Source organism: Manis pentadactyla, chromosome 17 (genome assembly GCF_030020395.1).
Source record: "Manis pentadactyla isolate mManPen7 chromosome 17, mManPen7.hap1, whole genome shotgun sequence".
Classification (NCBI taxonomy): Eukaryota; Metazoa; Chordata; class Mammalia; order Pholidota; family Manidae; genus Manis; species Manis pentadactyla.
The window spans coordinates 13,697,398-13,712,804 of NC_080035.1; the positions used below are offsets into that span (position 1 = coordinate 13,697,398).

Sequence of the window (15,407 nt, forward strand, 5' to 3'; positions counted from 1 at the left end):
CGACCACAAAAATAACAAGAAAAAAAAATTTTTAATTAAAAAAAAGGTGGTCGTTCGTTTTTCTTTATTCTCCAGTGCCAGCCTCTGGCCTCTGCTCACTGGTCTTTCTGCCCTGTTTCCCTAATATTGGGGTCCCTGTCCCTTTAAGACTTCCAAAAAGCGCTCGCCAAAACAAAGCAGCAAAAAAGAAAAAAAAAAAAAATGGTCGCGCGCTTTTCTTATGTCCTCTGTCGCCCAGCCTCCAGTGCCTGCTCACTGTTCTTGCTGCCCTGTTTTCCTAGTATCCAGGGCCCTGCACTCTGGCCTGGATGGCGGGGGCTGGGTGTTCGGCAGTCCTGGGCTCCGTCTCCCTCCCGCTCTGCCTGCTCTTCTCCCGCCGGGAGCTGGGGGGAGGGGCGCTCGGCTCCCGCGGGGCCGGGGCTTGTATCTTACCCCCTTCGCGAGGCGCTGGGTTCTCTCAGGTGCGGATGTGGTCTGGATATTGTCCTGTGTCCTCTGGTCTTTATTCTAGGAAGGGTTGTCTTTGTTATATTTTCATAGATATATGTGGTTTTGGGAGGAGATTTCCGCTGCTCTACTCACGCCGCCATCTTCCGCCCCCTCCTCCGGGAAGCTTTTATACCGAGATCCTTAGTGTTTTTATCTAGAGCAGGAAATTTAAGGGGAATTTCAGATTTCAGAAAAATGTGTGCATGCTGGACATCCAGCTCCAAAGATTTGCTTGGAAGCCAAGCAGGCACAGTGGGAAAGTTTCAGGTGGAGGTCACACAGTGGTGAGTGGATAGTGCCCAGTGGGCTTTGCTGCAGAGAAATCTCCCAGTTTGCATTTGGTACACAAAAGTGGCTTAAAATCCTTATCCACATGGTTTTCCCTACACTATGCATATGGCTGCCTCTGCTCTCATCCGACTTCTGGCTAACAGCTGTTTGTGGGAACTGCAAAACTCACTCTCTTCACCCCTGGGAGCCTCTCAAGGGCACTGGTCAAGCCTGGGCCACTTGTGCTTAGTATTTCCTCCTCTGGACATTGTCTGGATTTGATGCCCGCAACTGCTGTACTAAGTTGCTAACACCAAGAAGATGAAGTCAGCACTTGAGGAGAACAGACCAAAGGGAACAGTAAGACCCAGATCTGAACCCTGACGCACTACACCTGTAGCCGGATGGGCTGCTAGATTTCTTATTATGGAAGAAAAACATTTCCCAGTTTCATTATTGTGTAAGCCATGGTGATTGGGGTCCTCTGCTACAGAAAAAAGCATCTGAAGTTACACCTCCTAAATACACATGGACACACACACACACCCCAAAACAGCTCCTCCTTAACAGACCTTTGCTGTCCAACATACCTCTCCTTAGTGAGCCATTCTTTTCACTGGGAAATTTTCTTTCTACCTGAATACACAGATCTCTGGGATGGCCTCTTTAAGACATTTCATTTTCCTAAACAGTGGTTTAAATTTTGTTCAATATTTTATGGAGTCCTTACCAAGTGCTAGATACTCTAGGGTGTAAGGGTATTAGGTTAAAGGAAAGGGTTCATAGAGGTGTTCTTTAAAGACTTGTTTTTACAAAATGAAGAAGAATTATCTAGGCCACCAGCGTGGACTCCTCTTGTCTCACCACCAGGCTCACCACAGGCTCAGAGGCCTCACCAGGCTGAGAGGGGGAAGGTCCGAGCGCTCAGTGTAGAGGGGCAAGAACGTGGATCTGGCCCTGAGACTAAGTCACTGCCGTTGGCCTGCAGGAAAGAGACAAGGACCCATCCCCCTGGGACTGGGGTGTCCTTCCTTTCCGCCTCTCCCCTTTCTCTTCTACTTTAGAAAGAGAAAGGCTGGAAGAAGCAAGCTCAGTCCCTCAAATGTGACACTAGCATCCCACAGGCGAAAACCATTTGAAACGTCAAATCAAAGTAGAATTCACTGGAAGATCTGGGACCGCATAGAGAACAAGGCATGAACTGACCCCGCAGACCCCTCACACCTTCCCCAGCAATTATTCTGGTTTGGGAGGCGGCTCCAAAGCGGGGCATGAAGGAGCTGAGTAGGAAAGCGGCTCCCAGAAAGTTGTTAGACGTCATCAGGTCCGATCGTGTAACTGGTCTGACTTCAAGAATAATGCCACTGTTCAATCCGTATTACATTTTATCCCCTCTGACAAGTTAGCGCATTTATTTAACCTGAACTTTCAACAGCACAGGATAGGTGATGTGGCCATCATTATTTTAATTCCGTGAATAAAGAAGGGGAGCTTCAGAAGGTTAAGTGTCTTATCCAAAGCCCTTTTCAGTGATGACAGGGAGAGTGATTTTGTGGAAAGATTGATGACTGCAGTGCTGCCTTTTACAGAGCCAAATTAGTGGGCTGGAGGGACTGGTGCCTGGAGCACTTGAAATGTAAGAAGACAGAGATGAAGAGAATATATTTACTTCACTCTGTACCAGGAAGGAATTAATTTTTGGTCCCTGGGGCCATCCCCAGGGGTCAGGCTTCTAAGGCCATGTTCCTCTAACAGAAAGGAGATGCTCAACTATTTTGGGGATGCTGATGAACTTCAAGAATCCTCTTACTGAATGGGATATTCAAATTTGGACCCTATGTGAGCTGTCCAGGACAGCCAAGAGGGGGCTTAATGCTGCCATGTTGCAACCCCGTCCTCTGCCCTTCCATGTACAGTTGACCCTTGAACAATTCAAGGGTTAGGAGCTTTGGGGCAGTCAAAAATCTGTGTATAACTTTTGATTACCCCCAAACTTAACTATTAATAGCCTTCAGCTGACCAGAAACCTTACTGATAACATAATCAGTTAACACATATTTTCTATGTTACATGTATTATAGATTATATCCTTACAATACAGTAAGCTAGAGAAATTTTATTTCAAATTGTCACAAATTTCCAAAAATGTTTCCAATGTATTTATTGAAAAATATCCATGTATGAGTGGACCTGCACAGTTCAAAGTGTGTTGTTCAAGGGTTAACTGTACATCACTCTCCTTCTCTCCTAGGCATATCTTGAACAGAAATTTTAAAATATTCACTTAAAGTGGAATAAATCAACGTAGTGGTTCAGGACCTACATTCGGGAAGACCCAGGGCTTTGAATGACGCGTGCTTTACAGGTACACCAGTGATCCCACCAATCTCTCTAAATCCCCTGTGAAAACAAGATTATGTTGTCTATAACTTTTTAAAAATAATTTAAAGGCTATAGTAGATATTAATATTAACAGTGCACAATGAAATCCAAAGGATTTTATTGCAGAGCACAAATAAGAAAGGTTCTCCAACCATGTTTGCTTAGTTCCCTCTCTACAACCAGCTTTTATAGCTAGAAAATCACAATTCTTGCCATGATATAGAGCCAGAAGCTTAACCCTCTCTCCAGGCCAGTAAATGCTTTAGACATGGTAGCTTGGATGGTTGGCCTTCTATGGGCCAATATCTCAGGCCTAAATAAGAACTCCTAAGTTCTGGAACACGGAAGTTTCTGTTTTAAAAGAAAGCCTTTATTTACCTCTAACCCTTATTATATCACAAACAAAACCGTTGAGCTGTGAGTTCCTTTCAACAATCCAGTAAAAACAAAACAAAAAAAAACAAGAAGAAAAACCCAGCTTATTGAACCGCGATGCCACAAGGCTACCTTATTTACCAGGGGACTTGCAGGCTGAGGGGACATTTCAGTAGCTTGCCTGTGTCTGTCAAGGTGCCTCTCTTGTGAAGGATAGAAAATAAAGTGAGCGTGTTGTCTAGACATCTTTAAAAAAATTAACTCTGAACCTTTTGGGTTAGCTTATGGTGTCCAGGGAAATATTCTCCTTTACAACCATCCTGCTTCCTCATCTTCTCTTAAAATCAGGGGAAATGGCTGAAAACAAGCGTTAGGAGGGACGGAGGGAGTGTCGGACGCTAAACCTGGTTCCCGGGGAGCTGCGCAGCCCTGCTTCTGAACGCAGACGAAGGCGAAGGCTTCAGACAGCGGAAGGCAGCGTGCTGGGGGGAGTTACTTCCTCCCGTCCGAAAAGCCAGCTCCTCCAAGGGATGCCCTTGCCCCAAGCCCCTAGGCCATTCTGTTCCAAAAAGACACAGGCTTTATTCATTTATCCCAAATTAATATCAATGCCAAAGCTGCAGTGCCATTTTTCTATTTCGAAGATCAGTTTCAGTGCTCTTTATATTGACTTCAGCTGCAGTGTAACCGTCAGGGAGCATTCGAAGAGGAGGAAGTACGCAGTCGCATTTCCCTAGCGCGGCGAATTCTCATACTGGTCTATCCCTCCTGGGATCTGTGTCCATGCGTTCACATTTTAAGAAAGTCACAGATCTGGGGATTTTGTGCTATTCAGTGTTTTATCGATTGCTTTCCCAGTCTCAGCCTCCTCCCAGCAGCCCCCTGGAAGCCATAACCCCAAAAAGGAGGCCATCAGGTGGACTGGCCCCATTAATAGTTGGGATTCGGAAACTGTTGTACCTGAATAGTGACCCCCAAAATCTGTGTCCATTTCCTGACCCCCTAGGACCTGTGGATGTGAGCTCATTTAGGAAATGGGTCACTGCAGGTGTAAGTGAGGATCTTGAGAGGAGAGCCCCTGGGTCCTAAATCCGGTGACAGGTGTCCTTATAAGAGACAGAAGCAAAGAGAGTACAGGGAGAAGGGAGAAGGCCGTGGGCTGGCAGGACAGAGGCGAGGAGAAGCAGCCCCAGGGGACTGCTTGGTGGAGGAGCCAAGACAGCGGTCTCCCCGCGGGCCCCCAGAGTGCCGGCCGCCCCGCTGATCACCGATTTTTTATTTCTGGTTCCAGAAGTTCGAGAACAAATTTTTGTTGTCTTAAGCCCCCAAGCTGTGGCAATTTGTCCCAGCAGCTGTAGGACATGAACGCAGAGGGTGACAGCCTGTCACCATTTCGGGGACAGGGTTGCATGCAGCTTCCTGGCCCTTCCCCACAAGGGGCCCCATCTCCTGTCAGGCCCTTTCTGCCTCGGTGGATATGGGCCCCTGCGGTTGCTTCCCACCCTAGGGCTCCCTGGGGTCTTGGCAGGGGCACTGCCTATACCCCCAGGCAGCTGGGGTCCAGCCCACTTCTGGGACAGTGCCAGTCTTCCTTCAGAGCTGAATCCCCACTTGAGCCCCTGACCACAATTAAGGTCACATCCCCGGCCTACATGAACTCTCACCCCTCCAGGTTGCGTCCCTTTGCATCCCTCTTTCATTCCCATGTGCCACACTCCTCACCACTCCTGCACTGTGGACCTGGCCCTGACCTGGGATGAGACTTGCCTTTTGGACGCAGGGCCACCTGTGTTGGAGATTTTGTATACGACAGGTGGATGGCAGGTGCTGCTCCTGTCCCCAGGGTGATGTTCTGTGAGAATATTTTTCTCCTGCTATTAAAAGTAATGTCTCGCTGTACCTTAGGATTTAGATAAATTCCTCTTGATGCCCCTCCCTATTTCCTATGACCTATTTCCCCATTGAGGCACTTTTTAAAAGTCTCATTTATTATTTGTGCTTCCCCTAGTTTTGAATGTGAACTTTTCTCTTTTTATCTATTAGTGTGCTTCTAAATTTGAAGAGGCTCCTTTTAATCTGACCAAATGTCCTCAGTGCAGCTTTCCCTGCACTGGTTCAAGGACACTGCCCTAAAGTACCAGCATCTCCACCCCAAGGTCATGGCCATGGCCTCGCGCCTTCCCTCTGTCCCCGCATCTGCAGGCTGCTCCATTCTGTATCTCACAGTGTTTGGGCAAATGCTGCCCATCCACAGAAATGCAGTGAGCAAGAAATACAATAAAAACAAACTTTCGGGAAAGCTGATACTTTACCAAAGATTTCAGGGTAGCAGGTGAGGCTCTGGTCTCTCAGTCCCCTTGCCTTTCCTGCATTGCCCACACAGCTGCCTGCAGCCCCTGGACGTGCAGGCAGAGGTCCTTGCTAAATGTCTGCCCTGTGCATCTCCCTGGAAAATCTCTGCCAAGCTGGTCTGCCTTTCTCTGTGCTCTGCAACTCTAGGAAACATTTTCTCTCTTCCATGTTTATTAAAGATGAACTCTTTCAAATTAGTTATTTTTAACTTCTAATTGAGCAAAACCACAGTGACCATTAGAAAAAAAAGAGTAAATACAAATCCTGGTAGTGACCAGCAGCAGGATGCCCTGGCGCAGGTGGGTGGGCTGTGGGGGGCCCTGGGGGAGGCTTCCTAGGACGAAGGGTAGAGAGGGTATGTAACTGCCTCATCCTAATCCCCACAAAATCTTATAAAGCTAAATGACCAAGACAAATACATCTTACTTATTCAAATTCAATATGATTTCATTCATATTTCAAGGAAAATAAGCCCTCACTAGGTTAGGTGGGTTCAGCAAGTGTACTGCTTGTACCTCTATTAAATATTATCTTACTCTAGTTTAGCTATGGTTTGGTTTTTAGATATTTATTTCATTCCTGGACTCCCAGTAACTTGATAACTAGACTGGATTAAGTAGTTTTGCCCCAAAATTCGTGTCCACCCAGAACCTATGATTGTGACCTTATTTGGAAATAGGGCCTTTGTAAATGTCATCAAGTTAAAATGAGGCCATACTGGATCAGGGTGAGCCCTAAACCCAGTGACTGGGGTTCCTCTGCAGGGAGAATGATTTGGAGACCCAGAGACACACAGAGAAGATAGCCATGTGACAACAGAAACAGAGACTGGAGTGACACATCTGCAAGTCAAGGAACACCCAAGATTGCCAGCAACCATTAGAACTTAGGAAGAGTCAAGGAAGGATTCTTTCCCAGAGCCTTTAGAGAGAGCATGTCCTGATGACACCTTGATTTCAGACATTCTGTCTCCAGAACTGTGAGAAAATAAATTCGTGTTGTTTTAAGCCTCCCACTTTACAGAATTGTTACCTACACAGCCCTAGGAAATCAATTCAATATCTATCCTGGTATCTCCCACAACACAGAACATAGAGCTTTGCTCTCTCTAGAGCATGGCAGCTAGAGAACAAGAAGACACTGTGTGCTTGACCCTGGAGACATAGGATGGGACCAGGCAAATGGGACAGGAGAACAGTACAGTGGCCCTTACTTATTGAAGCTCCTCCCATGTACCAGTCCACACAACTCATCCACACAGCCAGGATGAGTCCTGCTTCACAAGGCAAGAAACTAAAATCCAAATGGTGGCCACCTGCCCAGGGTTACCAGGCCACAGAGCTCAGACTCCATCCCTGGGTCTGGCTGACACCCAAATCTGTGATCTTTCTTCCAAAAGATGTTCACGCCTCATTAGGAGCTTTCATTCCACCAGTCTATAATATTTATATCAGGCTTTTGAGGAAATGAAGCTTCTGCAGAATCCATAGGAAAAGGGAGAAAATAGGTGTTGCCCAAGAGAGTGACATCCTGTGATTTTAGGACCCTCATAAGAGAGCCTACAATATCTGATGATTTTTTAGAAGAACTTACTGTCTCTGAAACCAACCCCAATTTCAGGTCTGGGTGCTACCAAAGGAATAAGTAACTTCTAGCTCATTCCTTTGCTAACAGGAAGGGACACTATTTCAAATGATCAAAAAGAAAAATGTCTACAGAACTTCCCTACAGACACTGAAAGCCAGCAGTGAAATGAATAATATTATAACTGGTACATGTCTGGCAATATCAAAGAGATTGTCAATGTAAACACCCAGAGTACCGGTCAAGATGTAGTAAGAAGCTCCTGTAAAGAAAATCAGTCAACAAAGGGGAGAGAAGGAGATGGGTAGATGACTAGGAAATAGATTTTTTAAATTATAAGACTAGAGGTATCATAAAAGTGTTACTAATCAAAAGGATAGATTTCTGTTTTATAGCTAAAATCTAACACTGTGTACACATTTTTATTGTAAAAAGTGACACAAGGCTAAATCATAATAATGTGAATCAATAACCAATTAGCATTTATAAATGCAGCTACTGGGAAACATATTTCAATTTCATGGCAAGGAAGCTCTAGAATTGTTTAACAAAGACAAAAGTGAAGCCAGCCCATGCTTGGTATGCGCCAAATGACTCTACAGACTAAATGTGGAACTGCAAGTTGAGTCAAAGGGGTGTCCCCAAAATGTACATGTATAACTTCATGCCACGATCTCAAGCCAAATCAATGACTAGACACAGAGAGAAAGGATGAGGCATGAGGTGCTCAGATCCCCACCTAAGTTACTGAACAAATATAATATCTTCTCTGTATTTTTTTTTAGGATGGCTGATGGAGATGAATGAGACACAAGGAAGTAGGAGAGAAACAACTTCACTAAAAAGAATTGCTGTACATGTAGTGTTTTGGAAAGATGATGCAAGGGTGCAGGAATCTGGTTTAGTTGTGAAAGTTGACTTAAGACAGATGACTTTAAATTTGGCATGTTTTCCTTCCTTCAGATTTAGCATGTGTTGGGAAGACTGAAATGGTGTAGTTAAAATGAGCAAACTACTCAAGTGTGCCAGAGCATCCAGTATGTGTTGGTTTCCTGACATGATTTTGTCATTCCTCAACGTATCCACTGGGCTGTTGCTGAGTGCTGACATGACCTGACTCCATCTCATCTCAGTCAGACGCGGCAGCCTCTGTATTCCCCAAGGGCTGCCAGAGAGACAAACTGGTCCTCTGAGGCAAGAGCCAGAGACTGGGGAGGAAAAAAGACAGAAAAAAAAAAAGGGAAAGGATTAAACATGTCTAAGAGTGAAGTAGGAAAAAAGGGGTGAGTGAGAAAAAAAGCAGGAGTAAAAAGTAGTTCATGACTGGGAAAAGTAGGGTATAGTATCCTGCATTTTAGATCCTGCTACTCAGATCCCAGATTGCTTTGAGCATCACCAGAAAAGAGAAAAGTCCTTTTCCTTTCCTCCACACACTTGGCACACTGACAGTTGCCTCCTTCAAGGCATTGGTCAGTTCACACCAACATTTCATTAAGTCATGGGTTTATTCTAGGAAAGCTCTAAAAATCCCTGACCTACCAGTTGTTTACATACATAAATTCACATTACGGTTAGGATAAATTTTTGAGGTTTTATATAGAGGATCTCCCTAAGCATCACAGATCATCTGCCATGTTAGTCCCAGGTCTGGCTGGTGCCACCATGTGTTGTCTCACTGGATCCCCAGTTCTTTCTATCCCTTGATTTTGGGCTTTAGCTCATCTTTGAAAGATGGCAAGTTAGCTGCCTCTAAGTTAACAATAGTAATGGCTACTCTATTCTATATCCACTTTTGGAGCCCTCTAGCCCATCTCTTATCCAACCTGATTTTACTTCTAGACCTTCTGTGATGCCCAAGATTGGTTTCAGTGGCCTCCTCTATTCTCCCACATGCTCCACATGCCCATACCCTGGAACTTACCACACGACTATGAGGCTGTCCCCCAGTAGAATGGAAACTCCTCAAGGGCAGGAAGTATCCCCAGTGCCTGGTACAGTGCCTAGCCAACAGTTGGTGCTCAATAAATAATGTGGACCAACCAACCAAATGAATGAATATTATTCACCTTTGGAAATGACCAAATCACATTATAGGACCCAGGGCAGCTAATGAGGCTCTCTATTTAATAAGATTTTGTGTCAGTAGAGAAATTCTCCAATTGCTTATCAAAATTAAGTTTTCCTTAAACCAAATTTCAGCAATATGCAACTGAACTCATATTCTGTGCCAATCTACCTCAGATTGATTGATAGTTTAAAACAATAGGTGTGTTTTGGTTAATTATTGAATTATGCCATCATGAGTCTGCTGTTTAAAATTTACAATTTCTTTTTTAACATCTGCCATTTCTTTTTTCCTATCCTGTCACAACCATCAGGAAACATTTATCCATAAATGGCAAGAGCCTTAAATCATGGCTTCCTGTGCCCTCTCAACTGCTTGTTTTCCTTATTTCTCTCATGTGTATAACCAACTCTCCCACATAAATTTCCATGAGATAGAGCATCCTGCCCACTGCTAAATGCCTCTTGACTGTGGGAAGGTATAAAATGTTTCAGGGGTTCCTCCAGGTCAAACTGTTGTTCTGTAGGGCATTATGAACTTGTGCAAAACACCATTTTTTTCTCATGTTAAATGCATGACATTAACTCCTTTTGTGAATAAAGAAACCCCTATTTTCTATCACGCTACATTCTTGCATCCAAATCCCTTGTAAATTGTAAATGATTTTTCAAACTCTGAAGTTTATTCATTTAACTGAATCTATTCCTAATTTTGAATTAAATCTGCATTTCTCCCAGTAACCTTTGGAAAGATAGAAGCCACATTACCACATTGGAGAGAATGGGATCTTAGTGCAGACAAAGAAGAGAAGCACAAAATCACAGGAAGTTCTTTTTATAAGTTTATTTGTGTACCAAAAAAAAAATAATGTTCAGAGGAAATGTTTTTATTGTACAGTATGAAATAACTTCCACTAAATTAAAAATGGGATTTGTTTTTTGCAGATAAGCCACTGATAACTTTTCTATTAAAAAAAACCCAAAATTTGTAATTTAAAGCACTTGTAGAAAAAAGCACCTGTTCAATTATTATATAAATACTCTTGACAGATTCCAGTAGCCCATCATATATACTCTCTGGCAATGTCAGCTTTCTGAAGTCAATCAGCTTCTAAATTTGAAAGGCACCTGGTGGCCAACATCCTGCTTATTATTTAGAGACATCCATTTTAATGTTTTTGCACAGACTTGACAAGTCTGAAGAACCATTAAGTTAAAAAGAATGAAGAACTATAATACAGTGGATATTAGCAAACAACATATTTTTCCCTTAGCTGCTAGTTTTCCCCAGGGGATTTACAAAGTGCACCAGTTAAATATGTCTGTACATTTAAAACTTTAAATATGTTAACAACAAGACATTTTTAAATATTTTGAATCAAATACTATAGCACAAATATAATTTACAATACTTTGCACAGAAAACATTACATCTAAAATATAACTTTAGATATTATATAAAAATACATATATTTTCTCTCCTCATTAGAAAAAAGTATTTTCAGGTTCCAGCATGATGTAACAACTCAAAAGTACTTAGCCCTTCTGATGATTACCCATTTGCAATCACATAACAGCCTCTGACTTCAGCTGCATAGTGGCACCTAACAGTGGGCTAGATCCGGAGAATTAACCCCTCCCAGAGACCAAACGCAGTTTTTCAACAAGGCAACTATAATTGCTCCAATCTGGTTTAATTCTAGGAATTCATTACAAAATTTAAAAGCCAGTATATAAGAAAAACTGTAACACACTTTAAGTTCAACATCTCCTATTGGCTGTAAATATGCGTGCTCATTACTGAGTCAAGAGCATGGATAGAGTCTTCTTGTACCATTGTGGGTCATACTGCTTAGTAGTCTCACATGTATATACATCTTTCTTGGCTTGTTTAAGAAAAGTTTTCCATACATCCTAGGAAATACATAACAACATTCTACAAAAATGGGACTCAATCTATATCTAGAACTTTAAAAGCCCCAAAGTATGTTGCATCTTGATCTGGATCCAGTAATGAAGGATTGGATACCTCGATGCTGATTTCCTCACCAGATCGCAGTTTAAAAAATCCTCCAACATTTATTGAGTAAAAATGGAATTCAGAATTCCCTGACCAGTATTTGGTGCTCCCTCCTTTCATCAGGGTTTGAGAACTCAGGATTCTGATGCTGGTTTTAGTGACATACACCATCAGCTGAAGATGCTCTGTAGCAAGGTCCCCTGAAGTTTCATGGTGTCGAAAGCAAATGTTGGCATACAGGAAATAAAAGCCATCTTGGTTAACTATTAGTTTTCCATTGCTGAAAGTCATGTTGGAGATCTTGGCCCATCCTCGGTCGTGGTACCAGGAGGACAGACGCACTTTGTGGGAACCTGAGGGAAGGGAAGGCATATGATTTAAAATCCACCCCTTCAAAGAGAAGAACATCTTCACAATTCTATGAGGTCGGAGAAAAACACAGCATAACATTGTTCCAATAGCAGAATAGCTTCTCAGAATTTATGTTCTGAAAGGGGAGACACATATTAAAATGTACTTAGTGTTCTCTGCTAGACACCTCAGAGGAAATACAGACAAAAACTCCTTTTTCCTGCCCTCAAGGAGCCTACGGCACATGAGGGATGCATATGGTATGTGTGCAGACAAGAAGCAAGGCATGAGCCCATGGGAGAGGCACAGAGAAACTACGAGAACCCAAAGGAAGGAGAGCTTACTTCTTCCCAGGAGAATCAAGAATTACTTTATGGAGCTGCTACTGAGCCTGAGAACTTAGAGGGGGAACAGAATTCAGCGAACAAAAGGAGGAAGGTCACTTAAGGTTGAAGGAAGAGAATGAGCCAAAGACAGTTGAGACAGACAAGCAAGAAACCAGTATGTAGACTCCACGATTCCAATGGTCCAGTGGAATTCCTCCAAGGACTGTGTATTTCCTGAACTCCACATCTTATCCACAGGAGGACGCTAGAGTGAGCCAGAGAAGCCATTAGTGGCACTGCTGTCCAGGACCCACCACAACACACGGCCTTTTTCACTGGAGGTCCTCCCTAAATTCATCCCAGATTAAAGCATCCCAAATGAATCAAGATGAGACTATAAAACTATCACATCCTCCCAAACATTAGTCATTCCTCTGGGGTGGTAAACAGCCACCTACCCAATCCACGAACAAAGCAAACAAAACTCAGTATGTTTCCCATTTCAAATCCGAGGTTGCCCTCCTTCTTACCTTGTGCCTATATTCAATTCTTTATTCAATCAATTATTTGCCTTATTGTGTATCTCCCTGATGGCTCTCAACAGAGAGGAGCAGAAAGACTAAGCTGAAATCTACCCTCTCAATGGGATGGATCAGCTAGTGTCAGACCGTGGACTTGGAAATACAGGAAAGGCAAGGAAGGACTAAAACAGGGCAGAAAAAACAGCAGCCTTGATTACATAACACTCCCAAATGGAAGGAGTGCCCTCATTTCCTATGAAATATATCTGTATTTGTATTCATTCACTCATCTACTCACAGATCTACTCAGTTGATCAATCATTCAATAAATATCTGTGTGGTGCTTTGTATGGGGATTTACTCTGCCCATAATTAAGATTCACATCAAGCAGTGTACCCTCAAGGTACTTACCAAGAATAGTGGAGAAAATAAGAAATGCTCATACAAAACGAAAATAGAACATTTTGATCTCAGCATGTCACACAGCACACGGGTGAAGTTCAGTTAAAGCAACTGCCAAGTGAAAGCTGCAGAAATTGGTGGTAACAGGAGAGCTCAGACCAGTGAGCAGCAAAGGAGGAAGACGCCGGGGAGAGCTTGGATGGAAGTGGAGTGGCCGGGAGGAAGGAGAGCCCTGCCTGCGAGGGCGACTGTTCAAAGGCGGACGCCCACAGCATGAGGAGGAAAAAGGGAAGAAGGCCACCAGTGCAAACCGGACGGCTGGAGAACAGGCAGTGACAGCTGAGACAAGGGAAGAGAACCACGCTGCCGTCCGTCTCACGGGCCTCCCGCAGCAACCCTGGCTTCCCGTCACTCAAGACGCATGCTGACAGCCCACCCAGCCTCCCTGCCACTTGTGGTCACCGCTGTGAGATGCTGGAGAAGAAGCCCCTCCAAGTAGTCAGCCTGAGCACCCGCCTAAAGAAAGCGATGCATTCTGGCCTCACGAAATACTTCCCAGTGCATTTTCTTCAAGAAGCGTTGAAAATGCCAAAGCTAGCAGTCAGTATAAGACAGATTCTGAAGTCTGTCTTAGGTGTAAATAAATACAAAACAGAGGCCCAAAATGCACAAATAAAATTAAAGCCACCTTCCTCTGAAAACTCCAGTATCGACCAAAACAGGGAGAAATGGACTCAAGCGTTGTTAGCCCAGCCAGAGGAACAAATTCTGTTTTCTTAGAAGCAGCACACACTACCTCATTTCACTCAGTCACAAACTAGATAACCACAGGAAACTAGCCAGGAGTTTTGCCTTGTTTTTAGGCAATGATTTAAGGCTAGGTGCCTGAAGAGAGAGCTTCGTGACTAAAACATGCTTGCTGTTGCCAAAGAGACTTTGGCATAGAGTCTGATGCAATATTTATCATATGCCATTTAACATGAACTGAAAAGATGAATGCAGAGTACAGTCATAGCACACACAGCTGATCCATCAGTATTAATTTGATTGCCTTTGCTAAGATGCAAAATAGTTCTCACTCAGAAAAATTAGCATAGTCCACTGTAGGTCCCTTATACACATACAGAGAAAATTTATTTATGAAGCAAGTATCTGGGACATGATAGCTTAGGAAAATCTGAAGGACAGAGTTGGTTCCTCATGTTTATGTCTGCAGCCAGGAGGAGTCTCTGTGGCCCATGCTATGATAGTGGCTTCAAAATCGTTTACTAAAACTTGCCAAGGAAAACATGCCTGAAAACATTTTTTGAGCAAGGTGGAATATGCATAATTATTTAATGAAACTCAAATAATAACAAAATTACATTCATCCAGCGCTTACTACATGCCAGCTTCCATATACACTTCCATACACACTGTTAGCACTTCATTAACTCTTCATAGCTACCTGTGAGGTGCATACTGTCAACCAGCCCCGTGAAGACACTGACACACACGATTCCACTAATTTGCAGGAAGTCACATAGCCAGTGTGCAGTGCAGTGGGGCCTCAAATCCAGGCCGTCAGACCTTACAGCCCTTATTATTCTAACTACATTAACCTACTTCTTACAGGAAAAGAAGAGCATAAGAACTCTGAATTTATTTCCCTCTGAAAAAGCCAACTGGCCACAGGTACTTATAGTAACATATAATGGAAAAGCAAGGATGCGGTCATCAACTAGAACAGAGTTCAGATTCTAATCCTGCCACCACTGTGACCTTGAGCAGATAAAGATGTGGACTTGAGTTTCCCTGTCTGCAAAATCTGAATGATAATCACTCCCTTGCAGAGTTAGAATAAGGATTGGAGATAACAAATACAGCGTGAAATGCCTGATACCTAATGTGTTGAACAAATGGCATAATAATAATAACAATGTTCAATTGTCACTCTATCATAATTTTTTTTGTAATCTTTTTGATGCTCACCTATCCCAAGGTGGAGTAACCTGTAGGGATTATATGATGAAATAGCTGGGTCATTATGGTAGAAGTATGCACAGGGCTCTCGGTTTCCTCTTTTCCAAAAGATAATCAGGTCTCCATTGAGCTATATTCTTACCCAAAGAAAATGACAAACCCCTACTGCCTCTTAAATATCACTGCTTTATGCCCCTACCTGGAACTCTGCAGGAGACGGTTGAGTATATGACCCGCTGGATAATTCATGCTCCTCACAGGTCAGCAATGGGGATGAATCAACTTTTGTTTGGGTAAATATAGATGAG

General features: G+C 43.3%; 1 protein-coding gene across 1 annotated transcript in view; it reads right to left on the minus strand.

The window, feature by feature from the left end:
- Positions 1 to 10,354: 10,354 nt before the first annotated feature.
- TNFSF11 (TNF superfamily member 11) overlaps positions 10,355 to 15,407 on the minus strand; it is a 28,842-nt gene continuing 23,789 nt past the window's right edge. Inside the window, exon 5 of the mRNA XM_036932426.2 lies at positions 10,355 to 11,889. Coding sequence (XP_036788321.1) covers positions 11,468 to 11,889 — 422 coding nt within the window. The 3' untranslated portion in view covers positions 10,355 to 11,467. The remainder of the gene's footprint in view (positions 11,890 to 15,407) is intronic.